Source organism: Trachurus trachurus (genome assembly GCF_905171665.1).
Source record: "Trachurus trachurus genome assembly, chromosome: 24".
Taxonomy (NCBI): domain Eukaryota; kingdom Metazoa; phylum Chordata; class Actinopteri; order Carangiformes; family Carangidae; genus Trachurus; species Trachurus trachurus.
The window spans coordinates 13,362,024-13,386,454 of NC_139910.1; the positions used below are offsets into that span (position 1 = coordinate 13,362,024).

Here is a 24,431-nt window from a genome sequence, read left to right on the forward strand (position 1 = left end):
TTATTAGGGTCTGGACAAGATATAATGTAGGTATAAGTGTAATTCTAATTAAAAGTTACAGTCAAAGTTAAAGTTTCAAAACAGCACATTCAGAAATAAAAAGCAAGCAGAGACTTTTATTGTGTAGTAGTAGAAGTAGTTACTCTAAAAGAAATCAAAGTAGTTTAAAATTAGCATAAACAAATTTAACATATTTGATATGCAGAAATGTGTTTACATCAGAACAGAGAAAAAATTTAATTATGCTAAACAGGACTGATTTTTAAGTTATCATTATTTTTTCACATAGTTATTATCGTTATTACAACTATCTAAAGTAGAGATAATGTTATTAGATTATTTATTTTGTTTATTTGTGTTTTTGATGTGTTCAGTACGTTTCATTCAGAGCTATAATATTTTTAATAAAATGGGAAAACTCATATAAGGACAGTACAATGAAAGAAAGTCAAAACTTTCAGTTTTCTATTTTTTCTGTAGCCCATTAACGATTTTTTTTTTATATATATATAAATGTGTAAACTAACGGATTAAAGCAAGACTTTGGGTTTTCATGCAACAGTTCACTTTCTATCACCGGCCTATAACAAATTCCATTAGCCTTGTTTTTGTGGGAAAAGACTATACTGTCCGTTTATTTCCGTCAAACTAACGAGCTGTAACTTCAGAGTGACCACAACAGTCAATGAAATAAATACATTTTAAAAAATCATTTTGAATTGATCCAACTAAAGAAGCTGAAATCAACAGTTTAACCTGCAACAGGTTGAACAACAACAGAGATCAATGAAACTCAAAACGACTTCCAACTTAGTTATTTCCTTCTTATAGAAAGAGTTAATGAAATCACATTAGGCTACTAGTGTTAGGCTATATGTTCTTCTGATAATATTTTTTGATACATTGCATTTTGACGGAATATTAGTTTTTTTTTTTGTTTTTTTTAATTAATACTGTTTCTATACCTGAGCTGTTTGACATTGTCTTGAATGATCAGTGTCTACTGCCCCCTCTCCCAGCACTTATCCTTGAGTCTTAAGGACTGTATGTTAGCAGACACAATTGTTTGTGTGTTTATGTAGGCAATGTGTGTGTATGTGTGTAGCCTACATGTGGGAAATGAGGAGCATGGCTCTGTTTCATTTCATGTCGGAGCCAGTGGGCAACACATTCACATAAATTAAACCTAAAGCACATTTAAATCTCGTATATAAGTGCAACACGTGTTTTTTTTTTTGTCCGCCGTGCCTCTGGATCCATGAGCAAGGCACTTCACATCACTTGCACACACATTCACACGATCATCGGTCACACACACACACACATGCACACACACACACACACACACACACGCCAGTGACGTCAGGCTGGAGTTTGGAGTAGAAAGCCAAGTGGATGAAGGAAGTGGAGATCTCCACCCTCCAGCCTCCCCCTGACACTTCTCATAAATATTACCAAGGCTTATTTGGGGAACTCGCACCACAAAGTCACATCGTGTCCTGGTTTTAACAAGCTTTCGTCTGTCAGAATACACCAAAATTCATTTTTTTCCCCTTCTTTTTCCTCTTTTCTCTCCATCGTCGCTCTGGCACCGTCGGATGCGCTCCGGGCTGCGTTGCTACAACTCTTTAACTTTATGCACCGCCGCCGTCCGCTGCGCCCTGAGCCGGAGATCTGCTGCTGCTGCTGCTGCTGCTGCTGCTGCTGCCGCTGTTAACCGGTCTCTGCCTCCGGGGGCTGCGCTCCGCTTCTCCCCGCACTTCGGAGCCTGAGCACCGGCCTGATTGATAACCATGTACCACCGAGTGTCTTAAAGCTTTGGGAGGTCGTCGGTTGGAGATCTACTCTGTCAAGTTGATCAACTCGAGTCGGGACTTTGACTTGCTGATCTCGTCGCTTCAAGGAAAGTGCTGCGGGTTCACTATTTAGTTTCAGTTTTTTTTACTTTTAAATCATCAAGACTAAGAAAATAAGGAGGACGTTTTTTTTTGTTTTGTTTTTAATTCTGAACTTTATAAAGTCGAGCATCCATGATGAGCAAACCCGCCGGCTCAACAAGTGGCTGTTTGGATATTCTCAACGTCAAATCAAGTAAGTGTCGCTTTTCTCTTCAACCTCACTGTCGCTCCTGGAGAATACTGAGTAGCCCAGTGTGTGTGAATGTATGTGTGTGTGAATGTGTGTGTGTGATAGACCCAGAGCTGGTGGAGCAGGCCTTTCTCTGACCTGGAGACGGTGTGACCACAAACCCAAAAACCAAAGTTAACGTCATATATCTGCTGTGCACGGAGCGCAACAGGCGCCTTGGTGTTTCTCGTGTCATCAGAGCTCCTTTAACATTTATGAAGTCATTTCTTTCTTTCCTCGTGGTCTTAATCACACACACACACACACATACACAAACACACACACACACAAAAAGATTGGAGTAAGTGATCCGTAGGGAATAGCTGTCGACGACCGTTTCTTTCTCAGAGCGCACACACACTCACACACACGGACACACACACACACACAGGTGGCTGCGTAAACTTGTGTCTGTGATTAAAACAGACTGAGGCTGATTGACTTGACTTGTTATTTTAAAGAAATGTATATTTTCCTAAAGCAGATCGCACATTTCAGAGTGAGCAGCACACACACGCTCCATTTGCGTCCCATTGATGCCACTTGTTGCCTGTAATTAAGTCTTCAACAACGTATTTAAAAGAGTAAAGGTGCAATAAACTGATGGATATTTACTCTTAATTTAGTTTTAATATATCTAAGAGATTCTTATGTTGTGTAGCTGTTAGTTAACCGACTTATCTGTGTGTTTAAAGGCGTGATTGTGTCTTCATGCGCGCGTAATAACACCACTGTAAAAAAAAAAAAAAAAAATTATGTTTACTCATCATGGAGGAATTCTGTTTTTTTTTTATTATATATTTTTTTTTCATTTTTTAAGATTTTATTGAATAATCTCCTGCGCTTTATATAAATTACATTTTCAATGAGTGTCTTTACCCTCAACACTTGCAGTTATCCCTCTGACAGGCCTCATAATGAGGAATTAGTTTGATAATATAAGCCCAGTGTAGGTTATTGTTTTATTTCAAAGGAAAGCAAATTTCCTTTTCACTAGCTTGTGTGTGTTTCTCTCAGTATCCACATACAAACATGTGTTATTCATGTTAAAGTACCCTGCTTCTCTTGGCCTGTGGTTTTTATCCTCATTTGCTCAAATGTATTCAGATTTCTGTAAATAACCCATGTGATTAAATTAGAATAACACAACTCTCACACACCACAGCCTCACATGCAGCTTCATGACATCCAAGTTCGTAGCATGCCCACATTATGGGTGGTCAGCAGAAACATGTCCTTCTCTCAGTGAAACATAATTTTCAGTTCTTTTAGCAGCTTCTCGCCCTGATGGTGATTACGTTAATAGAATATGCCATATATCTTCAAGCAATTACTGCAGACAATAGAGACGAATTGGACCCCCGCAGTGGGAAGTTAAATACATTTCCCCCCCTACACAACATATTGGTGTGTCATTTATTTATTATTATTATGATTTAACCGACTCTGGGAAAATGTAGATTTAATATTTGTCACACAACTTCAGCGCCGTTTCGTTTGTCTCTGGTTTAATTATGAGTTTAACTTTTATTTTGAATGTGCGCAAATGAGCCTGACGTGCACAACTTTTGCTATTGTTTCATATAATCTTCTAAAAAAAAAAAAAAAAAAAAAATGTGTCTCAAATCTGGTGCAGCTGTGATATCTATTACATTTAAAATTATAATAGTCTAGTATTTACGTGAGCTATAAACAACTATTAATGGACATATAAAGAGCAGATTTCAGATGTTAGATTCTTGTATCTGGAAGTTGACTCTTAACAGGCCAAGTCTGGCTGATAAAGAAACACTAAACACACATAAATGCTTCATACAAAGTTGTCTTTCTCCATCTTAGAGCAATTACACGGCTGTGGCCTGCACTTAAATAGCCAACATGGCCTTCTGATTCTTAATAACCTGCCAATTGGAGCCCCGTAACTCTCTCCTGAAGTCATTGTTTTTGCTGCTGAGTGGTTATTCCCATGCTACCCTTTTTGACGGGTCACTGATGAATCAATGAGCAGGTGGCAAAACGTCAGTGTAATTACATAGACGGCGTTTCCCTCCAGGATAAAAAGAGAGAGAGAGACTCCCTCATATGCATACAAATATACTTCTTTTTCATAGATTTGAATACAAAATCTTCACCCAAAAAAAAATCACATTTTTTCATCGACACCGGGGTCGATTTACATACACTTCATTTGAGTTGGTGAAACGAGTTGGTGCGCATTATTCTCATGGTGCAGTGTCACTCCCTAATCCTGGGGCCTATAGACCTGCGGGATAAAGCAGCTGTCGAGTCCCATTATGAAGGGGAGTTGGCAGCTTGTCGAGATCCAGGCAGTCAGACGAGGTTCAATGGGGGAAAATCATTAAGTTAACACTTTCCCCTAATGTCTCCATTGTGCGCCCTCGGGCCATTGTCTTAGAGAGCTCAGATATGACGCTTCCCACCGGACTTTATTCTTGAAATGTGCGCACTGAATTCCCATGGTCGGACGAGGCGCGGGGCGCTGTCCAGTGTGTGTGCGTGTGTGTGTGTGCGTGCGTTTTGTGGGGCTGTCGGGCATAAACAAGTCATTTGCAGGACGGTTGGTCCATAGTTCCCCGGGGGTGTCAAAGCAAGTTCATTTTTTGGCACATATAGGCCAACTGTACGTCCAGCAGCTGCTCACTAGCTACTTCACTCACTTCACATAAACTGTAAAACTAATCAACATAATTTTCTCAAGTTCTTGTGTCAACTTTGGAAACTCTTTTTGCATTTTATCCACATTTTCAACATTGTTCACAGTTTCCCCACTATATTATATTCATGTATATTTGGTTCTATAGTGCTTGATTATTCAGTGAAGGTGACATCTGATGGAAATTTTGGCCTTTTTTCCCCCAGGTCGGATTTTGGACATCCCATGCAAAGTTTGCGGTGACCGCAGCTCAGGGAAACACTACGGTGTTTACGCCTGTGACGGCTGCTCGGGATTCTTCAAGAGGAGCATCCGCAGAAACAGGACCTACGTCTGTAAATCTGGCTCTCAGGTGAGGCCTGGCTATATATTCATTTATTTATCCCTTAATTTACAGTACGTGGGCCTAAATTGGTTTTGGATAATGTGCCCTCGTTGTAAGTTATATTTGTTTGGAGAATGGATCAGACTGGTGCTAAAAGCAAAGACAGGTATAAAGGTATAAAAATGAAACCAAAAGAGCTTTCAGTATAGGCTTAGCTACCATTCATACTGATACATCAAGTGATTTCTTTTAAGGACCAAATTATATCTAAGCAACCAGCACTGCATTTATCTCCAGGGAGATATTCATACTCTGGTTTTTATCCAAAAACCACCGCTGGTTATTCGGTTTTACGCACGGAAATGGGAATTTTACGCGCAGATTTGTGTTTGCTTTACTCTTCCTGTGCGCTGCGTTAAGTCTCTCTCTTGATGAGCCTAATTGTGTCATGCCTGGGCCATTAAGTAGTGGCCTAAACACCTCGCTGCTGTAATGTATCAGGTGTAATCCAATCTAATGTGATGACTCGGAGGCGAGGATTTAGGCAGCAGAGGGCGGGATAGAGTACTTATCCTCCGGGATGAGGCCGCTGCTGGAACCGCGGGGGGAGTGGGTCGATAACTACAAGATAATAGCACGATCTTTCACCTGGAGATTGGCCTCCTGGGAAGATAATAGCACGAGGGATTCTGTCGTGCAAGCAGAGGGAAATCCAGCTGTATGTAACCCCCTTCTCCTTTTCTCCCTCTCTCTCTCTCTCTCTCTCTCTCTTGTAAAGGGTGGCTGCCCCGTAGACAAAACTCACAGAAACCAGTGCCGAGCGTGCCGCTTGAAGAAGTGTCTGGAAGTGAACATGAATAAAGACGGTAAATGGACATAATTGAATTATCACTTTGGCCATAGACGCGCCATGCAGTGGCGTTTTGGGCTGGAGGTGGGCAAAGTGTACTAAGGCTATTAATCAAGGCTCAAAAGAAGTTGATAATTACCCAGTCTTTACTTGTTTTAAAGGGGATATTATTTATACTCTGTGGGAGCGCAGTGCTGATAGATTACAGCTCATTATAGCCAATTATTTTTCCCTTTACACAAACAACATTGGATTCATTTTTAGGCACAGTTAAGGATAATGATAATCCTTGTTGAAAAATGCGATAAAGAAATCACATAAACAAGCCATTACTCCCCGCAGAGATCTCTTCCCCTCACTCTCTCTCTCTCTGTGTGTGTTGCTCCTCTTGTTGGCTCGTTTCACAGCCGTTCAGCACGAGAGGGGGCCCCGGACGTCCACCATCCGCAAACAGGTCGCCCTATATTTCCGAGGCCACAAAGAGGTGAACGGATCGTCGACCCATTTCCCGGGATCCTCTCTGCCCGGCCCTCCCTTCTTCACCACGGTCACGCAACTGGAGCCTCACAACCTGGAGATGAGCACGGTAGCCACCACGCCGGAGAGACAGGCCATCGTGGGTCTGGCGCAGCCCACACCGAAGGTAGCTCATAGCTCCCGGTGTCTCATTATTATCATTATGCAATTGAATTAAATAGATATACGTTTTATGGTGAACTACACTTCCTTTGGGTTGTTTATTTATATCATTTACTGTCATTAAAAAAAAATATCTATACAAGTCCCCATTGGTTTATAATATTTGGATTTTTGTATTATGGCCTTCCCCAATGTTATTATAGGATTACAGTTTTTTTTTCGCAAGGGTTAGAAGTTGAAATTCTTGTCCAGATTTAGCAGCCTGTAAGAGCCGCAAATCGCCAATTAGATTTCTCATTGTAAATCCACCACAAGCAACATCATCATAAAACCAGGTGCCGGGGCTTGGAATTTGACCTTAGTTGTGCGCAGCTCTCTGAATTGTAACAATAATAACACAAATAATGCTGTATATTTGATGTGATAGTAATTGTCTTTCTCTTCCTCCCCAGTATCCCCATGAAGTCAGCGGTACCCCCATGTATCTGTACGAGGTGGCCACGGAGTCTGTGTGCGAGTCGGCGGCGCGCCTCCTGTTCATGAGCATCAAGTGGGCCAAAAGTGTCCCCGCATTCTCCACGCTCCCTTTATCTGATCAGGTACACTTTGGAGGGAAGGGCTGAGGGGAGGGGGTTTAAGAGGTTTAAATAAGGAGTCCATGCAGCAGGGCCTTTATTTTGAAGGCCAATAAATACCGGGATGAATCTAGTTCCAGTCCACAGGGTTTGATGCCAGGTGATGTTACAAGCTGAGATTGCTACAGGCCTTGCGTCGTGCGCAATGTGCGTCACGTTTTACGCACGAGTTCCCGTTGCGCTGCTGATGATCAGTGTTTCATTGTGCTGCAGTTTAACACAGAAACACCTCCTCTTTTACAGCTCATTCTTCTGGAGGACGCCTGGAGGGAATTGTTTGTTCTGGGCATCGCGCAGTGGGCCATCCCTGTCGACTCCACAACTCTCCTCGCTGTTTCGGGTGGGTACTGCACCTCTGTGAAAAAAGAAAGTGCCCACAAAGGCCTCACAGGTGTGAGTCTGTTTATGCTTCATCTTCTCTCTGTTACCTCACAGGAATGAACACTGAAAACACAGAGTCCCAGCGGATGAATAAGATCTTGTCTGAGATTCAAGCACTTCAAGAGGTGGTCACCCGGTTCAGACAGATGCGCCTTGACGCAACAGAGTTCGCCTGTTTGAAATGTATCGTGACATTCAAAGCCGGTGAGTGCCCTCCTTGGGTTTTCATTTCATTTCATTACATTTTTGTATTTGTTCCAGCCAAGGTAATTTCACGACTTTTTCCAATAAACATACCAAAACACAACACTTTCTTATTCCCTGGTTGGAAAGGAGCAGGGAGAAGATACATCCTATATTGCCTGCCCCATAATTATTCTGAAATAATCTGTCAGTCACTGAGCAAGAGTCTGACAAAACAAACATAACAAAGTTTCAATCTGACATTTTTGCATTATTGAAAAGAGTTTGTGAGTCCTTAGTTACTTTATCATACAGGTTTCAATGCCTATAATGGAAACCATCTTCTCCTTAACGCAGCACGTTTTTAAACCTCTCCTCTCTCTCTTTCCCACAGTTCCTACACATGGCAGCACTGAATTAAGAAGTTTCCGCAACGCCAGCGCCATCGCCGCGCTACAGGACGAGGCTCAGCTCACTCTCAACAGTTACATACACACCAGGTAAATCTCCACCTCCACGCAGATGATCAAGCAGCGTCGCTTTACGCACGTGTTGCACCGTCTCCAGCAGCAGCAGCAGCCACATTCATTATGGAGTCAACGAGGCCATGAGCCACTGTCGCTTCCTGTAATTTTACACAGGTGCAACATTTGAAGCGCTTGTGGGGTTTTTTTTTTCCTTCTTTAATTGGCAGCAGTTTTTAATCACAGATGTGCGTTAATTGGAGAGGCTGCGTCATACATTCAGCGCGCAGAATAACCAGTTTCTGACCCCAGGTGATGTGATGTGTGTGTTCTTTTTTTTTCTGCAGGTACCCGACTCAGCCCTGTCGCTTCGGTAAGCTGCTGCTGCTCCTGCCGGCTCTCCGCTCCGTCAGCCCGTCCACCATAGAGGAGGTGTTCTTCAAGAAGACCATCGGGAACGTGCCCATCACCAGGCTCCTCTCCGACATGTACAAGTCCAGCGATATATGAAGAAATCCTCGACATCTCGTCCAGCGAAGCATGCATGGAAAAAAATAAAATAAAGAAAAAAGACTTGAGCTGCAGGCCCACGGCCCACGACCCAGCAGTCGGCAGAATGTCAAATCATAGCAGGTGTTGAATTTTTTTTGCTGAACACAAAAATCTTTTGGGCTGTTTTTAAAGTAGCCTGTTTTAGGCCTTTATAGGCTCCATTGAAACAAAGACTGCAACAACACAGCCGGAATTCACCAAGTAGCCTGTTAACAGTATCTCTAGTTAAGGACTAGCCTGTAATTTTCATTATAGAATTGCCTGTATATGATACTGAAAAGTGCGACCTGTGGCGTGGGCGAAGCGGCCCACGGTGTTTAAACACCGCCTAAAGACTCCGGAGAGCTCCTGCCAGGTGTGTCTGACAAAGAAATGTTATATATTAAGAAGTTTTTCGAGTGTCTGTGAGACCAATGAGCTTGAAGACCAATTCAATATTTTATTGCTGTGTTCAATCCCAATGGAGGAAACCAAAAAAAAGAAAGAAAGAAACGAGAGAAAAAAGAGAGCAATGGCGCATGCGTAACTGGGGGGGAGGGGATATGAGTCGCTGTCCCTCGATCCGGTGCTGAAACCAAACGCACGGGGGGCAACGATGAAGAGATGGCGACTCTATATGAGAAATTAAGGGGATGGAGGAGGAAGGGGAAGGGGAGGGTGGTGGGAGGGGCAAAGACTTCGAAAGGATTTGCTTGCATTGCCTCCTGACTGTAAAACTACATTCATCTGAAGACGGTGTTTGTATTTAAGTGGTTACTGTCCTGTTTGTGTTGGTGTGTCCTGTTTGAGGCGCAGCATTAAAATGTTTAGGTCGACTTTGTGAAGTTAGACACTAACTATGGATAAAAGAATATTCAGCACTTGGGAATGTTTTTTTCGTGTGTGTGTGTGACCTGTGATGTTTTTATTCTGATGTAAATACTTAAGAGTTATAACTATTTAGAGTTGTAACCAAGAGAATAAACTGAATTCAACTGTTTTCATAGATATAAAAACTACCAACTGCAGTTACAAAGCATGTTTGTACTTCACATGATTGCAAATTATAGTGTTACTCTTTGTTCAGATTTCATTTTGTCATTGCTATAAAAAAAAAGACACTTATTAATAAGGGTATGAAACACATGCTTAAGTAATTAATAACTGATGTATAACTTATTATTTAATGCAAGATGTATTAATTTAATGTTTAGTGAATGATCAATTAATAACCATTCCTTTACAGTTAGTTTACATATTCATTCATAACAGAGCCCAGTTATTTGAAAACATCAAAGCAGAGAGCAGAACAGCACCTGTTCCCGTTATGAAGCTGGTAGTCAGATGTGAGCATCACAATGAAGCTGCTTGGCCCAACTGTCATTGTTTTAAATATATTTACAAGTAACAATCAGTTTAAAAAATATATGTTTAAGCTTTAAGCAAGGCCAAAGACCTACCAAATAAAAGATTTCACGGGCATTAAATGATCACATGTAATGCATTAATTATTCATTATTTAAGCATGTTTTGTACTTGTATTATCAGGTGTTGCCATTTTCTTTTTAAGTAGGTCAACCTATGTCTAAAGCTCAGGACAGTTTTAATAAACTCTTTAAATAGCCATCGGCCTAAAACATCTTTGTAATAGAGATGGGTAGATTATGTATTTATTAAGTAATGAATCAAATAACAAAGTCAGAATAGCTGTAATGGCTGTGACAGCCCGCAGTATGAACTTTTGACTGTGCAGTGTGTAGTGTTAGGTGAAGGTCAACAGTCCAAAATCAACAACCTGTACTTGTGCGTGGAGACATTTCACCTATTTTATTGGAAAATCTTCAAAATAAACAAAAATGGCACAGCAGTATACAAATCTCAAAATGCATATAGCCTGTAGAAATACTGCAGTTCCCTCTGTGTAAATTACCTCTTTCTTGCTAGAAAATCATTGTGATAACTGGGCAGGTGCTGGTTGATATACACACACGTGCTTCCTTTTGAGGATCAACTAAATGTGACTTGAAAGTCAAGGCCCATCAAATGTGTAAGTGTGTACGCACGAGTGTGTGTGGGTGTGTGTGTGTGTGTTTAGTTGCTTGTTATGGTGAGCAACATGCCAGTATTTGGATATATATATATATACATATATATATATATATATATATATGATGGGAAATGCTGTGTCTTTACAAGAGCTTTGCATACATGAACGCTCATTCAATGTTACTATATAAATGAATATATTCAAGACATAGCTAAATGATAAATACATAATATATCCATGTTAGTGGCATTTCCAGACATAAACAGAACTTACTATAAATTACTTTGAACCACAGTTATGTGTCGAACATTCTTGACTCCAATTAGAAGGTGAAAACAAACACCGATCAGTGTCACTAATTAAAGTAAAAGAGGCAGTGAACGATATTATTTTGGGGGGGTGGGTGGGGCGCGTGGAGGAGAAGTTGTCATTGAAATGTTTATTGTCTTGAGAGAAACCTGGAGCAGTGAAGAGAGCTTTGGGTTGTCGGGCCGAGCTGGGCCGAGCAGGGTCGAGCCAGACCAAGCCAAGCGGAGCCATGTTTTCTTTTCAGGCTTGTCTGATTTTGGATGGGGTGTAGCTTTTGTCTACAGACTCGTCCTGTAGAAACATGTGCAGGCATCGTTCGTTCTGGGCGAGGGGATGTCCGGCCACTCTGAAATACACAAGAGAAAAAAAGCACCAGCTTTAGACACATGGATGGAAAACACTGAGAAAGACAGGAGCATTTGACTCTTTTAAAGGTAAGAAGAAGGATGAGGAAGACTTAGTACAAATAAGCACACAGCAGTTAAAATTAACAGGAATTTCTTTAAGACAAGACATTCAATCCAATGATGGCTTTTAATTCATTTCTCTCACTTCCTAACCAAAGGCTGCACAGTTAATCAATCATCTCCTACACCTACATTTTCCACTTGACACTACAATTGACACATAACTGCACAATGATGCTGTCTGTATTCAGGCGTTGAGTGTACGATGTACAAAACCATGTCCCATTACTGACGATACACTATAGTGTTAACAGCATATAGCAATGTGTACAATCCTCCAAGTACACGGCTTTTGTAGCTGTACAAGAAATCAATATCCTCAGTACAATACCAGCGCTGTAAGATATTACTTTAACCGCAAATTAAATGTCAACAGCCTACCATCTAATGTTCCCCCAAGGTTTAGTTTAGTTTGCTTGTCGTGTTGTTTTCTTAAGATGACAATCAATTGCAGCAGCAGCATCACCGTCACCTCTGTCCTTTGCTGCATGTCATTCACCATCTCACCTAATTTTTTTTTCTCTCATCTTCCTACTTTCTCTATTATAAAAGGAAATAAACAAAAAAAAAAACATTTGTTCAGCATTTCTCAATTGCGAACATGACAAATCTTTAAATCCTGCACAAAGTCTGGTCTGGATTTTGGACACCGCTGTAGACAGGAAATTTGGGATGACAAGAAAAGGGTGTCCAACTGGACAGGGAAGTTTTAACTGAAACAATCAATCAAAAATAATAAATAATCTATATACCAATTACACATTTTCTGAATATTAATAATAAAAAACTCTGCCTGCATGGGGTTTTGACTGATTATATCACTTTGCTATTAAAGTCATAATGATTTTTTTTTCTCACCTCCAATTCATAAAAAGGAAAGGTGTCAGTTAAAACGGATGAGCGGAGCGGGGAACGTATGTTATCACTACATCCAGAGACCAACTGTATGTTTCCTGTTATGTTTTCTCCTGTTAAAGTCACTGTGACATGAGGTTTGTCCCTAATGTCCCTTAAGATGACGCAAAGGAGCTTAATGAGAACGAGCCTGTGCACCTGAGACCCTGAAACATCTCGTTTTTTTTTCCGACAGGGAAATATTTTAGACAAATTAAGCCGCCCTAGTGGGGAAGCACTGACAGGTCAAATACCAGGGCAAATCACTGGAAGGATCAAAATTGTTGTTCGTTTAATAGGTTTGGGAAATGTTGACATTGAGGATAAGGTGCAGCAGAAGAATGCAAAAACCTCAAGGCCTCCTTTTCTCTATGAAGATGGGATGTAGGCCCTTCCATCCTTTTTTACCTGAAGCATGAATTATGTGTGCAGAAAAAAAAAGACGGTTTCCAAAGATTTCTTCTTCACAATGCTCTCAATCACAGATTAAACAATGCTGCCAGCCCCGTCAGCCAGTATTAAGCTTGAACAATGATATGATCAACAGCAGTGTCTCATTCATTGGAAGCAAGAGGGAAAAAAATCTTAATTGCCAACAAACTCTCATCTTCTTTAAAAAACATATTTATGGATTTTAATTTTCTCAACTGTCTTTGCACACTTAATATTCCAACGGGAAACATTGATGCATTTGCACATGAAACAAAGATAATGGCCAAGTCTGCAATCAAAGCAAATAATTACAATCACACTGTAACTTTTATTGTTCCGCAGCTGAAAACGAGGACATGCTGGATCAAAAATAAGCAGAGGTGCACACACCAGCCCATGGAACCACGCGTTGTAATTTGAGCTGCAATTATCATAAATTACACATCAACAATAAAACAAATGTGGGAAAAATTATGTTGTGGAGTGCGCACTTGAGTCCTCTTTGGTTATTCTTGTCCTTTTGCGAGGTAATTATAAAAGAGAATTAAGGAGGATAGTGAGGGAAAAGACCTGCCTGTCTCCGCAGGTTCAGTTTGTTAACAATATGAAGAGAAGTGAAAAAGTTGAATCTACTTATTGCGCAAAGTGTTTCATTGTTCGCGAGAGTTAAAATAACACCTCGCTGAGGCAGAAGCTGCAAATGACTGCGACTACAAAAGGAGAAAAATTGTAAAGAATAAATTGTTTTAACCTTGTGGCAAAATAAGTGGAAGAGCGAAGAAAAGACGGGAGGATGTGGGATGGCTTACTTGTTGAGGAACTGCTCCAGACCCTGTCTCCGCTCCTCAATGAAAGAGTCATCAAATATCCCATCATCCCCTCGAAACGGAAGCTGCCGGATAAGAGCTTTTCCTGGGAGGGGAGGTACAACCACCTAGGATAATAATCATACAATTTATTAGGGTTTAAGAGGGTTTTAGTGCTTACAATTAGGACTTTTAAGTAAAACAACCCTTAAGTGAGCCTGTTCAATGCGACCAGGTGACACTTTTTTCATGTGCCATCCCTCAGGCTGAAAACCAGACTGTTTATAGGCTGAATCAACTGCAGGACAAAAAAACCGCAGACAGCGCAGAGCTGAAATCTTCCTTCACAAAGGTTCAGAACATCATCGAACTGTCTTCCACACACACAAATAAAAAACACCCTGCAGATGTTGGTCAATGCATGTATGCTGATTTGACAAGGCGAGCGCTCGAGAGGCTTTGTGACGGGTTCAACCTCAATGGCTCACCTTGCTCTCCCTCTCCAGCTCCGCTCTGAGCCACTCAAAGTCGCTGTACCGCCTCCGAACACAAGACTCCTTCAGCTTGAAGATGGGTAGGTTGGTCTGCGGAGATACGGAGACACACACACACACACACACACAGGTGGCAAACTGTTAAGAGATGTTACTTACAAGACATGCCTTGATTGACTGAAGAATTTTCCTTAAACCTTTGTTGCTGCTACATGAGACTCAATCTCATACCCTAGTATGTTTGTTATTGATTTATGTGGCCGTCATATTTTCAGTCTTAGTCTATAAAACATTTTATATCTGCCCACCAGCACGTGACTGTTCTACCGATACAACAAAAACAAAGCAGCAAATGCTCAAAACTGAGACCTGATGACTGTTGACATGTTTGTTTGTTAATGATTTCCTCACCAATTACCAAAACTGTAGCTGATTTGTTTGTTTTGTTTTTCCAGTAACAGTCTCAGCTCGTTATTTCACGAATGCATAGTGGTGGCTTTTTTTCCCCTCTTGCTGCCCAGTGACTACTTTATAGTCATAATTATGCACAAGGTGCATCTGTATACATAAAATAATGGATGTCTTCCTGTAGGAGGAAAAATGACCAATTCATTAATTAATGCATCATGTGTAGAGAATTACAAATGATGAGAATAATCTAAAGGTGCAGAGTTAAAAGAAATTCACCATTAATATTTACTGGCAATGTATTAGTATTATTGCTGTGATTACCTGAAGGTTAATAATACACATTGTGATTGTACAGTTGCACAGGACGCCATGTCCCCCGTTTTTTAAAACTTCAAATGAACTCACAGTTTGTACTTCCTATGTCACAAATAATAGTCTAATAGCAGGAAATTATCAGTAGAAAGCTAAAAGCAGAGAAATAGACAGCATGAGGGAAAGGTCTTATTGCATTGCTTTCGGGTTTAACCTTGTGTTGCCTACTCTGACTTTATAAAACACACAAAAAAGGAGGAAAATAGAAAAAAAAGAAAAACAAAGACCCCTCCAAAATGAACCAAACTGAATAGAAATGTTGAAACTGGCCTCCAGGGGGGAAAAAAAGAAAAAGTTCACTCATGTTTTGCTCACCAAGGTCTATCGCACCGAGAATGCTTTGCCTTTTTTGTGTGTGTGTGGATGTGTTCATGCACGACAATTCACAGATGTGCGCCTAATTCCAAGTTGCTGTTGACAAGCACTTGAGAGTGAATTTCATATTAAAAAGAGGAGATGTTTCGACATTGACAGAGAGCACTGAAGCAAACAGCACATTACAGCACAATGCCAAACCTCTTCACTAGTCCTGGCAGCACATGGCCATCCCATGACAATGTACGAACAAGGGGAGAGTGAATGAGCATTTCATTGGCGGGCCACATTCAGAGAAGGTCAGAATTCATGGAAAGGAGGAGGAATCACAAGAGCAAAGCAATTGAGCAAGTAGGTGCAGCATGAATACAGCGTGAGCAGCAGACTGATCGATGAGCAGACGACTGTGACTGTGCGACTGTGCAGTAAAGGGGATGGAGAGTTAACTAGAAGGCTGAGTAAATGGCTGAACAAAAAAGAAAGGAGAGGGGGGTGTAAAGGAAGAAAAGAAAAACTGGAGAGGTTGGGAGCTTCATCTGGTCTGTGCAGGACTAATTGAGGAGGAGGGAGCACAGGAGTGGTCTTTTCGCTCTCATGGTCTTCTCCCTTTCAGATTTTTCCTCTTTATTTCCCTTGCTCTGTGATAATAAGTCAGATTTTCTGCCCTTGAGACTCCTCTTGTCGTGTTTCAATGGGGGAAAACATGGACATTTGTTTTCTTCCCTCTCTGCTCTGTCCTCTACTTAGTCTTCAGAATTATGGATCCAAACCAGACATGTTGGGAAAAAGCAAAGAATTTTGAATACAAAGTAAAAATGTATAAATGGCCAAAACCAATGCGCCTGATACCATATTCGACCTTTGAAATCCAATGCAATCCAACACAAAGTACATAATTCTACCTTTACAAAGATAATAATACTATTAATGATTTATTAAATCTAAATATTAGGGATGCACGATCACTATCAGTCTTTAATTATCGGCCCGAATCCGATATCGGCCAAAATACACATTTAAGTCAGATAATGAGATTTTTTGCTGATCACTAGAGCCAATTATAATTAGACAACACTGCCATGATTTCACTTATTTTCAGTCTGTTTGCCCCCCAAGTTGATTTGAAATAATTATAAATGTTGATTTTTGAAGAATCATAACTGTTGTGATCACAGTAATGATGCCACTTATATTATTGTGTTAAGTCATATGCAGAATAATGTTAAATTCATCTTTACTCACTCACATCTTAGCCTTTCCTAACGTCAGGTGTGTATATTAAATATTAAAAATGTAATTGGTTGTCAGCATTGGCATTGGTTATGAGAAGCAGGGAAGTTATCGGTATCAGTGGAAAATATCTGTTATTGTGCATCCCTACTGAATATATGTTTATAAGTGAGAATCCATTAATATTAACCTGAACTGCATTATATCGAGAGGTGTTTTCATGTTGTGCCTGCTAAATTTACAAACATGAGATGGAAGAAAAATACATTCAAATACAATGCAGTCCACCATTACAAATACATACCTTTCTGGCACTGTCAACTAAAGCTGTCCATAATAAGATTAAGAATAAGATTCAATACTGGATTGCATGGGACTGTACACATGGCAGCTGAAGGGAACTGTGAAGTCAAGAAAAGACAAACTTCCACAATTCACATTATGGCTGCAACAGAGATTCATGAGGTGTAGCTGAAGCAATGATGGTGCATCACTCTACTCTACTTGTAAAGCACCTTGTGACTGTCGACAGTCTGTGAATGGTGCTATATAAATAAACTTTAACTTTCTATTCTATTCTATTCTACTGCGCAATGTTGATGCACACACAGTGTCTTTATGGTCATGAGTCATAAGAGCTGCTTTTCATCAGGCCACACTGGACTTTTGCCTTTTGTGATGATGGTGCAGACAGAGGAAATTTCCTTCTTATCGGTCTTCAGTGTACTTGTGCATCAATGCTGCACATTGGCGTGATGATGCACCAACCACTTCTATGTCTGCTAAACCCTCCTGCAGTCGACTTTTGCAGCAATATGTAACTTTCGACCAACGCCTTTGCCCCTACAGATCTCATTTGGACTTCTTTAGTTACCCCACGCTGTGATAACATGCCACATGTATTGGTAGGTGTTGTCTTATCTTATTTCTAGTTCACTGGATAAAAGAAACAGTATTAATTCAATGTATGCTAGTTGAAAGAGTTGTAATCATTGTATTCTCGTGTATGTACCTGAGAAATCCTTCATTAGAGTTCAGAAATTTCTGAAATCTTTAATAACACCTATGTTGTGATGCATGTTGTATATTCTCGTGATTTACATTTGTGAGTCAAGTGCCAATAATTACATGCAATATCTCAAGTTTCTGATTTCAAACTCTTATTTAGGCCTCATTTTGAGTGTTAGCTGTAACATGATCCTTGTTTTACTCTAACAACATATCATGAGTTTTGTTTTTTGCCCCAACCCCCCCCCCCCCCCCCCCCAAAAAAAAAAAAATTGTAATATTGCTGATTACTATCTCTTTTCAACACATTGACTGTCATTAAATCCTGAGGACTGGTGGTGAAATAGCCTGGTTAAGGTGACAGTTACAATAAAAAGCTGTACTTCCTTTCCCTCACCCTGCCTGTAAACTCACAAGTCTCTGCCACTCCCTTTTCGCCCCGCTGAGCTTTTACGCTTGAAACCTTCCTTCTCCCACTTATTTCAAGTTCTCTCCAGGTGAAGTTGTCAATGAGCCCCTCACTCCTCCTCTTTTCTCAGGTCACAGGAGAAGTGGATTATCTTAGCTTTATCGCCCCAGTGCTCTAGCATTAACTCCACTCTCCTCTCACCGCGCTCTGTCCCTGCTGCGTCATGTTACCTCACAGCATGGAGCGCCGCAAAGTTAATCCCCCACCACAACAGATCACAGTTACAGGTAATCTGCCACCGCCGTGACTCTAATCCCATCATGTGCACACAGAAAACACTTAACTGCGCGCAAGCAAGCACACACACACACTGACGTACACCGAGCCTATAACGTGCACAGGTGTCGTACAGTTAACAATGTAGAAATAATAGCCCCCCCTCGTGCGTTCAAGCTTGTTTGTACACACATAGTCGAACCATCTCCAGACAATGAGGTTAGCGATGAGAGTGTAAGGAAAGAAAGTCACCTGGCCTTTCAATCATCTCGCCCTCTCAAACCCTGTGATTAAGAGATTGGCCTTGTAGGACAAGGGGAGGACCGAAAACGACAGGACTGAAAAGTGAGAGGTCTCACTCACTCTTTCACTCTCTCTCACACACACACACACACACACACAAACAGAAAGAGGCGGTGCGTGAGAGCTCTACGAGTCAAAGATCAGGTTTCCCCCTGGCCTCTGTTCTCTTCATGGCTGGTTAGAGGTTAAGGCCTCGGTGTCTCAACTTACTGGCCCCTGCAGTGATTGGGACATGGGACCAGCCCAGACCCAACCGGGTCTTAGCATTTCATTAATTGTCAAAAAAAAAAAAAAAAAGGCACACTCTGCCTCGCTCCCTTTCTTTCTTTGGGGACAGAATAAAAAGATTAGAAGAGGGAAAAGAAAGTTAGCAGTGGGGCAAAAATGAAATAGGAAAAATCTCAAAAAGCCAAATGAGCACAAATGAGGAACTAATGGTTATATTAAAAGCAGACTTAGAAAAGAAAATGTTTCATCTCTTTTTTTAGAAAAAAACAGGAGCATAAAGCTAGATGTAGCTCTTTCAAAGTAGACCTCCTAGCTTCACTTTCCATTTCGAGTGTACAAGATGAGAACTGCGCTCTATAGGAAGAGCATGTGATTCATAATGTGTGGGACACAATACCTTCGGCTCATTGAAAATGGGTTGAAAAGAGGCAGAACCCTTAAAAACAGCGAGACAGAGAAAGAGGGAGAGAGGGGACAAAGATCACTCATCTCCTGAGAGAATAGTTCAAGGCCACCATGCATTAGCTTTTAGCAGGATGGATTAAGTCAAGTTTGAGAGTGCGCATCCTAAACCTCCCCCCCATGCACCCTTCTTACCCCTCCCATATTCTCCCCTTTCAGAATAATAGCATTAAAATGGCAACATAATACCATCTCATTGCATCATATTCCAAAATGGGGAAGAAGAAAAAAAAAAGAAAAAGACGGGGAACAAAAGCGTTAAGGCTATGGGTCTTTTGCTCTCGCCTCTCCATGCACTCTCTCACTCGTTCCCGTGCTCGCCGGCCCCTGTGGCCTGACAGCCTAGACTCGCCTAGCTGGCAAAAAGCTGCTTTGTTGCCATAGTATCAACTCCCACTTTTGATACTGTCATTTCAAGTAGGATATGGTAGCCTTGATACAATATGTTCCCTATTTCCATTAAAATAGTTGTCGAAGAGGATGCTGTAGACTTTGGATTACACTTGACTGTGCCTGACAAGCGCCCCCCCACACACACACCCACTCCCCATCTCTCCCCATTTTATTAATGACCAAAAGCCCCCGCCCCAAATGCCCAAATGGAAAAAGAGAAAGAAAGAGAGAGGGAGAAGCTATGGGAGTAGAGAAGAGGAGGGGTAGAAGACCGAGTGAGAGTGAGAGACAGAGCTATAAGAGGCCTTTTATGTACTCCTATCCATAAACAAAGTGAGATCCCAAAGTTCGCTCCCCTGAATGTGCTCTCTGGATGAGATGGGAACCGACTAAAGACAAGAAATTTTTATAATACCCCCCCACACACCCACCCCATCCCATACACCAATCCCTGTTTACTGAGGATCCAAATGCATACATGCTGCCTGAGGGGTTCCTCTCAAATTGGTGACAAGCACAAAAAAAAAAAAACATGGTGATGGGCACTGCTGAATAACTTGGGGAGATTTTTTTTATTTTATTTTTTTTAAATAAGCACATTTCTGATTTCAGAAAGGGAACAAAAATCCATTGTTTCAACACGACTCTGGACATTACAAGTCTGCTCAGGCGAAATGAGATATCCGCCTCCTTTCAGTATGAACTTATAGCTTCCACCTCTTTAAAAAACCTGACTGAAATAAGTGGACGATTGATCCCATTGATTTTTAAAACACCAAATGCAAGAAGCCCGGCTCTCAACAAGTGACTGTGGGCAGCAAAGTGTTGGCCGCTGCTCACATGATAATCTAAATCCTTACACAATTTGTGTCACTGTTGAATGTTCAAACACTACCAGTGAGTCACAAGCCAAATGCAGATTAAGCTGACAGTCACTTCAAGAGAGCTGAGGAGAAGGAAAACGTTGCAAGATCATATATAAAAAAAAAAAAGACCATGACTTTGATCTGGTGTTCACTGTAAACCACATTTAGTCATCACAGGGACTATACGGTAACCACACGATGAGCCACGCCGCTGACTGCACACAGCTGGGAGTGAAATGGGATAAGTGGGCGATGGGATGAAGGCTGGTGAGGGGGTGGCTTTCTGCCCTCCCATGGGTGGGGGATGTGGGGGTATAAGGTTGGGGAATAAACACTCCAGCTCCCCCCCCCACACACACCCTGGCCTGTTTCATTCTTCTCCTCTCTCAATGAGGGGATTAGGCAGACTGTCTCAGCGCGGCCACAAGGGCTCTCTCTCTGATTTCGGATGGATAGCGGAACAGCAGTGAGAACCGGGGGACACTAGGGACGAGCTCTGAACAGAAACTGTAGAAAAATTAGATAATAAAATTAAAAGAAGTTCTCAATATCAAGGGCATGAAGAAAAAAAACAAAAAAAAAAGACTATCTCAAACGCTATGCATGCATTCCAGGCCTGGGCATTGTGGCTAACGCTCTTAACGTGCTGGAGATGCAGTAAAACGCTTCTAAAGAAAGCCGAAGAAAGGAGAAGGAGAGAAGTAAAGCAAAGTTGACACCACGTTTGTTGAGAAGTGAGGGATGCGCCGCTTCTTCTGTGGTCTTATGCAAAGCAGGGTCACACAGGGCTATGAGGTGCACAATAATGCTGATTACACGCATATGCTAATTATTACACGCTAATCAAGTACAGTAGCCTTATATTCAACGCTAATGCCTGGAGACGGCTTCTCTTCTCTCAGCCCATTTCTTTAAGGTAAGGGGAAACTATAAATACAAGAGCGCTGCTAACCAGTCTAAATACTCCAGGCCACTAACTACAGGGGTGTCAGTCAACTGAGATGACAATTTAGAGATAAGAGATGAGGCAATCAGATGAGCCCAGTGACTGGCTGACAATCTCAGAGTCTTAGCGCAGCCTGCACATTAAAAAAACGCAAACAATAGGACGATGAAACGGCTGAATTAATCTTATATTGTATGATTTTTCTAAAAGAAAAAAAAAATCAAGCACTTGGAAGAAGTGGAATTTGAAAATAGATGAACACAAACTTTACCTGTGTCGTCTAACTGGTTTTCTTCGTTGTAAACTAAACTACTTGACTGAGTATTTATTTAAACAATGCCCAAGTTTAGTTTGACTACTCCCTCTTCTTGACATTAGAAACAGGAGCTGAAAAACAATCATCAGTCTATGTTTTTTTTTCTGGAGAAAACACATGTTCTTCATCAGGAGTAACATGATGTTTGGACCGCAAATGTTCAAACTTTCTACGTCTCTGGGTTCCTCGAACTTCCCCCAAACTAGCTTTACAGGGGAGGCTGTATAATAGATACATCTACAATTTCATGACAACTGAGTAAAAACTAATTTTTTTGAAGAAGACTATGTGATAAGGTCAATAAAATAGTATAATTTGCTGCCTTGTGTTGTTAATTCAACTGGTGCTGGTTAGAAGTGGTGTAAAAACACTCGAGGTTGTGTGTAAATGTGTGAGTGACAGAGAAAACACACATGATACACACATGATGCACGATCTGCCGTTTGTCTGACCGTCACTCTCTTCACTGATCGCTCAATGACGCAATGAGCTGATAATCCAACATGTCATATTTCTCAATAATTCAATCCTTTACATCAGATTTAGACCAACTATCAACTACTTTGCCATGAATGTAGGCTATGTAAAGCAGAAAACCTCTCTAAGGAGGAAAGTATTTGTTCTCCCCTGCAAGTTCCTCAGTCGAGTAGGAGGAAGGAAACGCGTTGCGTGGGGTGGGTGGGTGGACAAGGCAGGAGAGGATCAGGGAGCATCCTGTATCCTGTCTACAGCCCCAGAGAAGCTGACTAGTTTAGCTATGTTCCCCTTTTTACCTGATACTACAGTAAGATTAATCAGTAAGTCAGGGAAAAAGTTACAAACTAAAGCATTTTATACCATCATGCAGCATCATCTAGTCAGTATAATGTGTATTTACAAGGGGAGAGCTGAGGATTTTGTCACACGGACCTGCTCTCATGTGAAGCTGGTCATTAAGTGTGAACAATGCTGTTATCTAGTCTGTGCAGTCAAAACAAATGGGGTGTGGCTCAAGTTTGACTCTGATCTGTTTGGGGGAAAACTTTAACGTTTTTAAAAGTGGTTATTCATTGATCATTTAGTCAAGCTTCACCTACTATACCGGTTATACAAATCACATCTAGTTTATCTGCAGAGATGACTAGTCTCGTGCAAACCGCTGTTACGACTCCATGGAAAAACACTTGAGGCTAAAGTAAACATATTCCCTCCTCTAGCAGAAGGACAGCAAACTGTGTGTTAAAATTTAAGCAAATATTAGTAGGTGTAACTGTGCTGTGCTTGTCAACACTGTTAATAGGGGTCATTTGGCCTATTAATTTATATCTAGAGAAGTAACTTAGACTTCTTTTCTCACATTATAGCTTGTTTGATGTCAGATAGTACAGGGCTATATAGAATAACTTTTGTTTACTAGGAGTACAGTAGCCCATAACTTTAAATTTAAGGAGCACAAGTAGAAAATGTAAGGGTGCACACTGTAAATCGACTTGCAAAGCAAATATTCAACATATCCCTTTCATTCCTGATCCTCATACACATTGGCCTGCCACCTGTAATGACAGATACCTGATTGTTTGAGTGTTAAAAGAAAAGAAAAAAAGCAGATTTATGGGTTGCACATGCGCAAGTAGATGAAGAAATGAAACAGTCTCAAATTTTAGGGGTAAAATGCCCCCATTTAGGGGTAGTCTCCCTCCTCTACCAAGACAGCAAACTGTGTGTTAGCCTAACATTTAAGCAAATACTAGTAGGTGTAATTGTGCTGTGCTTGTCAACACTGTTAATCTAGGGATCATTTGGCCTATTGATTCATATCTAGAGAAGTAACTTCGACTTCTTCTATCACGTTAGCTCGTTTGATGTCAGGTAGCTAATCACTGTTTGTTGAATCTAACCAGAGTCACTAGCCTGCCAGCTAGCGTTGCCTAACGCGTTTAACCTCAATAACATCTCTTCTTCGACAGTCATTCACACATATCACTGTCGACTCTGTGATAATATACGCGTCGGTTTGACTTTGGTAAAACCGTAGAGTCAAGAAGTCACAACTTTTCTTCAAACCAACGGAGAAACGGTCGCTAGCTCAGGTAGCTAGCCCACAAGCTAACGTCATTAGCACTTTAGTTAGTGCAGGCTCACCTTCAGTCTGACATCATACGTGGTGTATCTGCCCCTGCCGACCCCGATGGTCTCAGGGTTGCTCACATCAATCTCTAGAAAATTACTCGGGGGCCCGTAAGCGTCATTTAGGTTCTGAGGCTTGGTGAAGAGCCTTCTTGTATCAGCTATGGTATCAGCCATTTCTCCCCCTGTCCTTCTAGCAGCTACGGATAACGTCAAGTTAGCGAGAATACAAACGTCCGAATTCCGCTGCTTCCCTGTCAAAATAAAACCCTCGGTAAATATTGTGTGCATTAAAAAAAACAAGTGTAACGGGAAAGGTGTGCCGTTACAGGTGAAAGTTTGTGTTAGGTTACACTGTGTGGTTATATGTAGACATTCACGCATGAATTTATCTTTCACACACCTAAAACTCTGATTGTAACTTTTATTTTGAAGGCAAATTACCTCAGTTCCGCTACTGCTCTGTCGCCTGTCACTGTCGCGGGATTAAATACTTCCGATCAGCTGAGGCTCAGCTGACGCTTCCCGGACA

General features: G+C 41.2%; 3 protein-coding genes across 4 annotated transcripts in view; 1 reads left to right on the forward strand and 2 right to left on the reverse strand.

The window, feature by feature from the left end:
* The window catches only part of ostm1 (osteoclastogenesis associated transmembrane protein 1), a 181,554-nt gene that overhangs the window by 19,489 nt on the left and 137,634 nt on the right, over positions 1 to 24,431 (reverse strand). The window lies entirely within an intron of this gene.
* Positions 2,031 to 8,788, forward strand: nr2e1 (nuclear receptor subfamily 2, group E, member 1; the record flags this gene model as incomplete). Of its 2 annotated transcripts, none has more annotated exons than XM_084000506.1 (9): positions 2,031 to 2,091; positions 5,008 to 5,153; positions 5,905 to 5,992; positions 6,384 to 6,619; positions 7,068 to 7,214; positions 7,494 to 7,590; positions 7,686 to 7,835; positions 8,209 to 8,314; positions 8,626 to 8,788. In XM_084000506.1, the coding sequence occupies 9 exons, from the start codon at positions 2,031 to 2,033 to the stop codon at positions 8,786 to 8,788; spliced, it is 1,194 nt and encodes a 397-aa protein (XP_083856632.1). The 2 variants fall into 2 exon arrangements, with proteins under 2 accessions (XP_083856632.1, XP_083856633.1); XM_084000507.1 differs by having other exon boundaries at positions 2,031 to 2,058.
* Positions 10,617 to 24,105, reverse strand: snx3 (sorting nexin 3). Its single transcript, XM_084000653.1, has 4 exons — positions 23,915 to 24,105; positions 14,253 to 14,348; positions 13,768 to 13,892; positions 10,617 to 11,511 (listed from the first exon to the last, which is right to left on the reverse strand). Exons 1-4 carry the CDS (start codon positions 24,074 to 24,076, stop codon positions 11,406 to 11,408), a joined length of 489 nt encoding a protein of 162 aa, XP_083856779.1. The 5' UTR covers positions 24,077 to 24,105; the 3' UTR covers positions 10,617 to 11,405.

Coding starts and splice junctions, on each gene's coding strand:
- snx3 (XM_084000653.1), bottom strand. CDS start 24,076: ATGGCTGATACCATAGCTGATACAAGAAGGCTCTTCACCAAGCCTCAG. Junction 14,349..23,914: donor CGTATGATGTCAGACTGAAG/GTGAGCCTGCAC, acceptor GTATCTCCGCAG/ACCAACCTACCCATCTTCAA. Junction 13,893..14,252: donor AGCTGGAGAGGGAGAGCAAG/GTGAGCCATTGA, acceptor TTATTATCCTAG/GTGGTTGTACCTCCCCTCCC.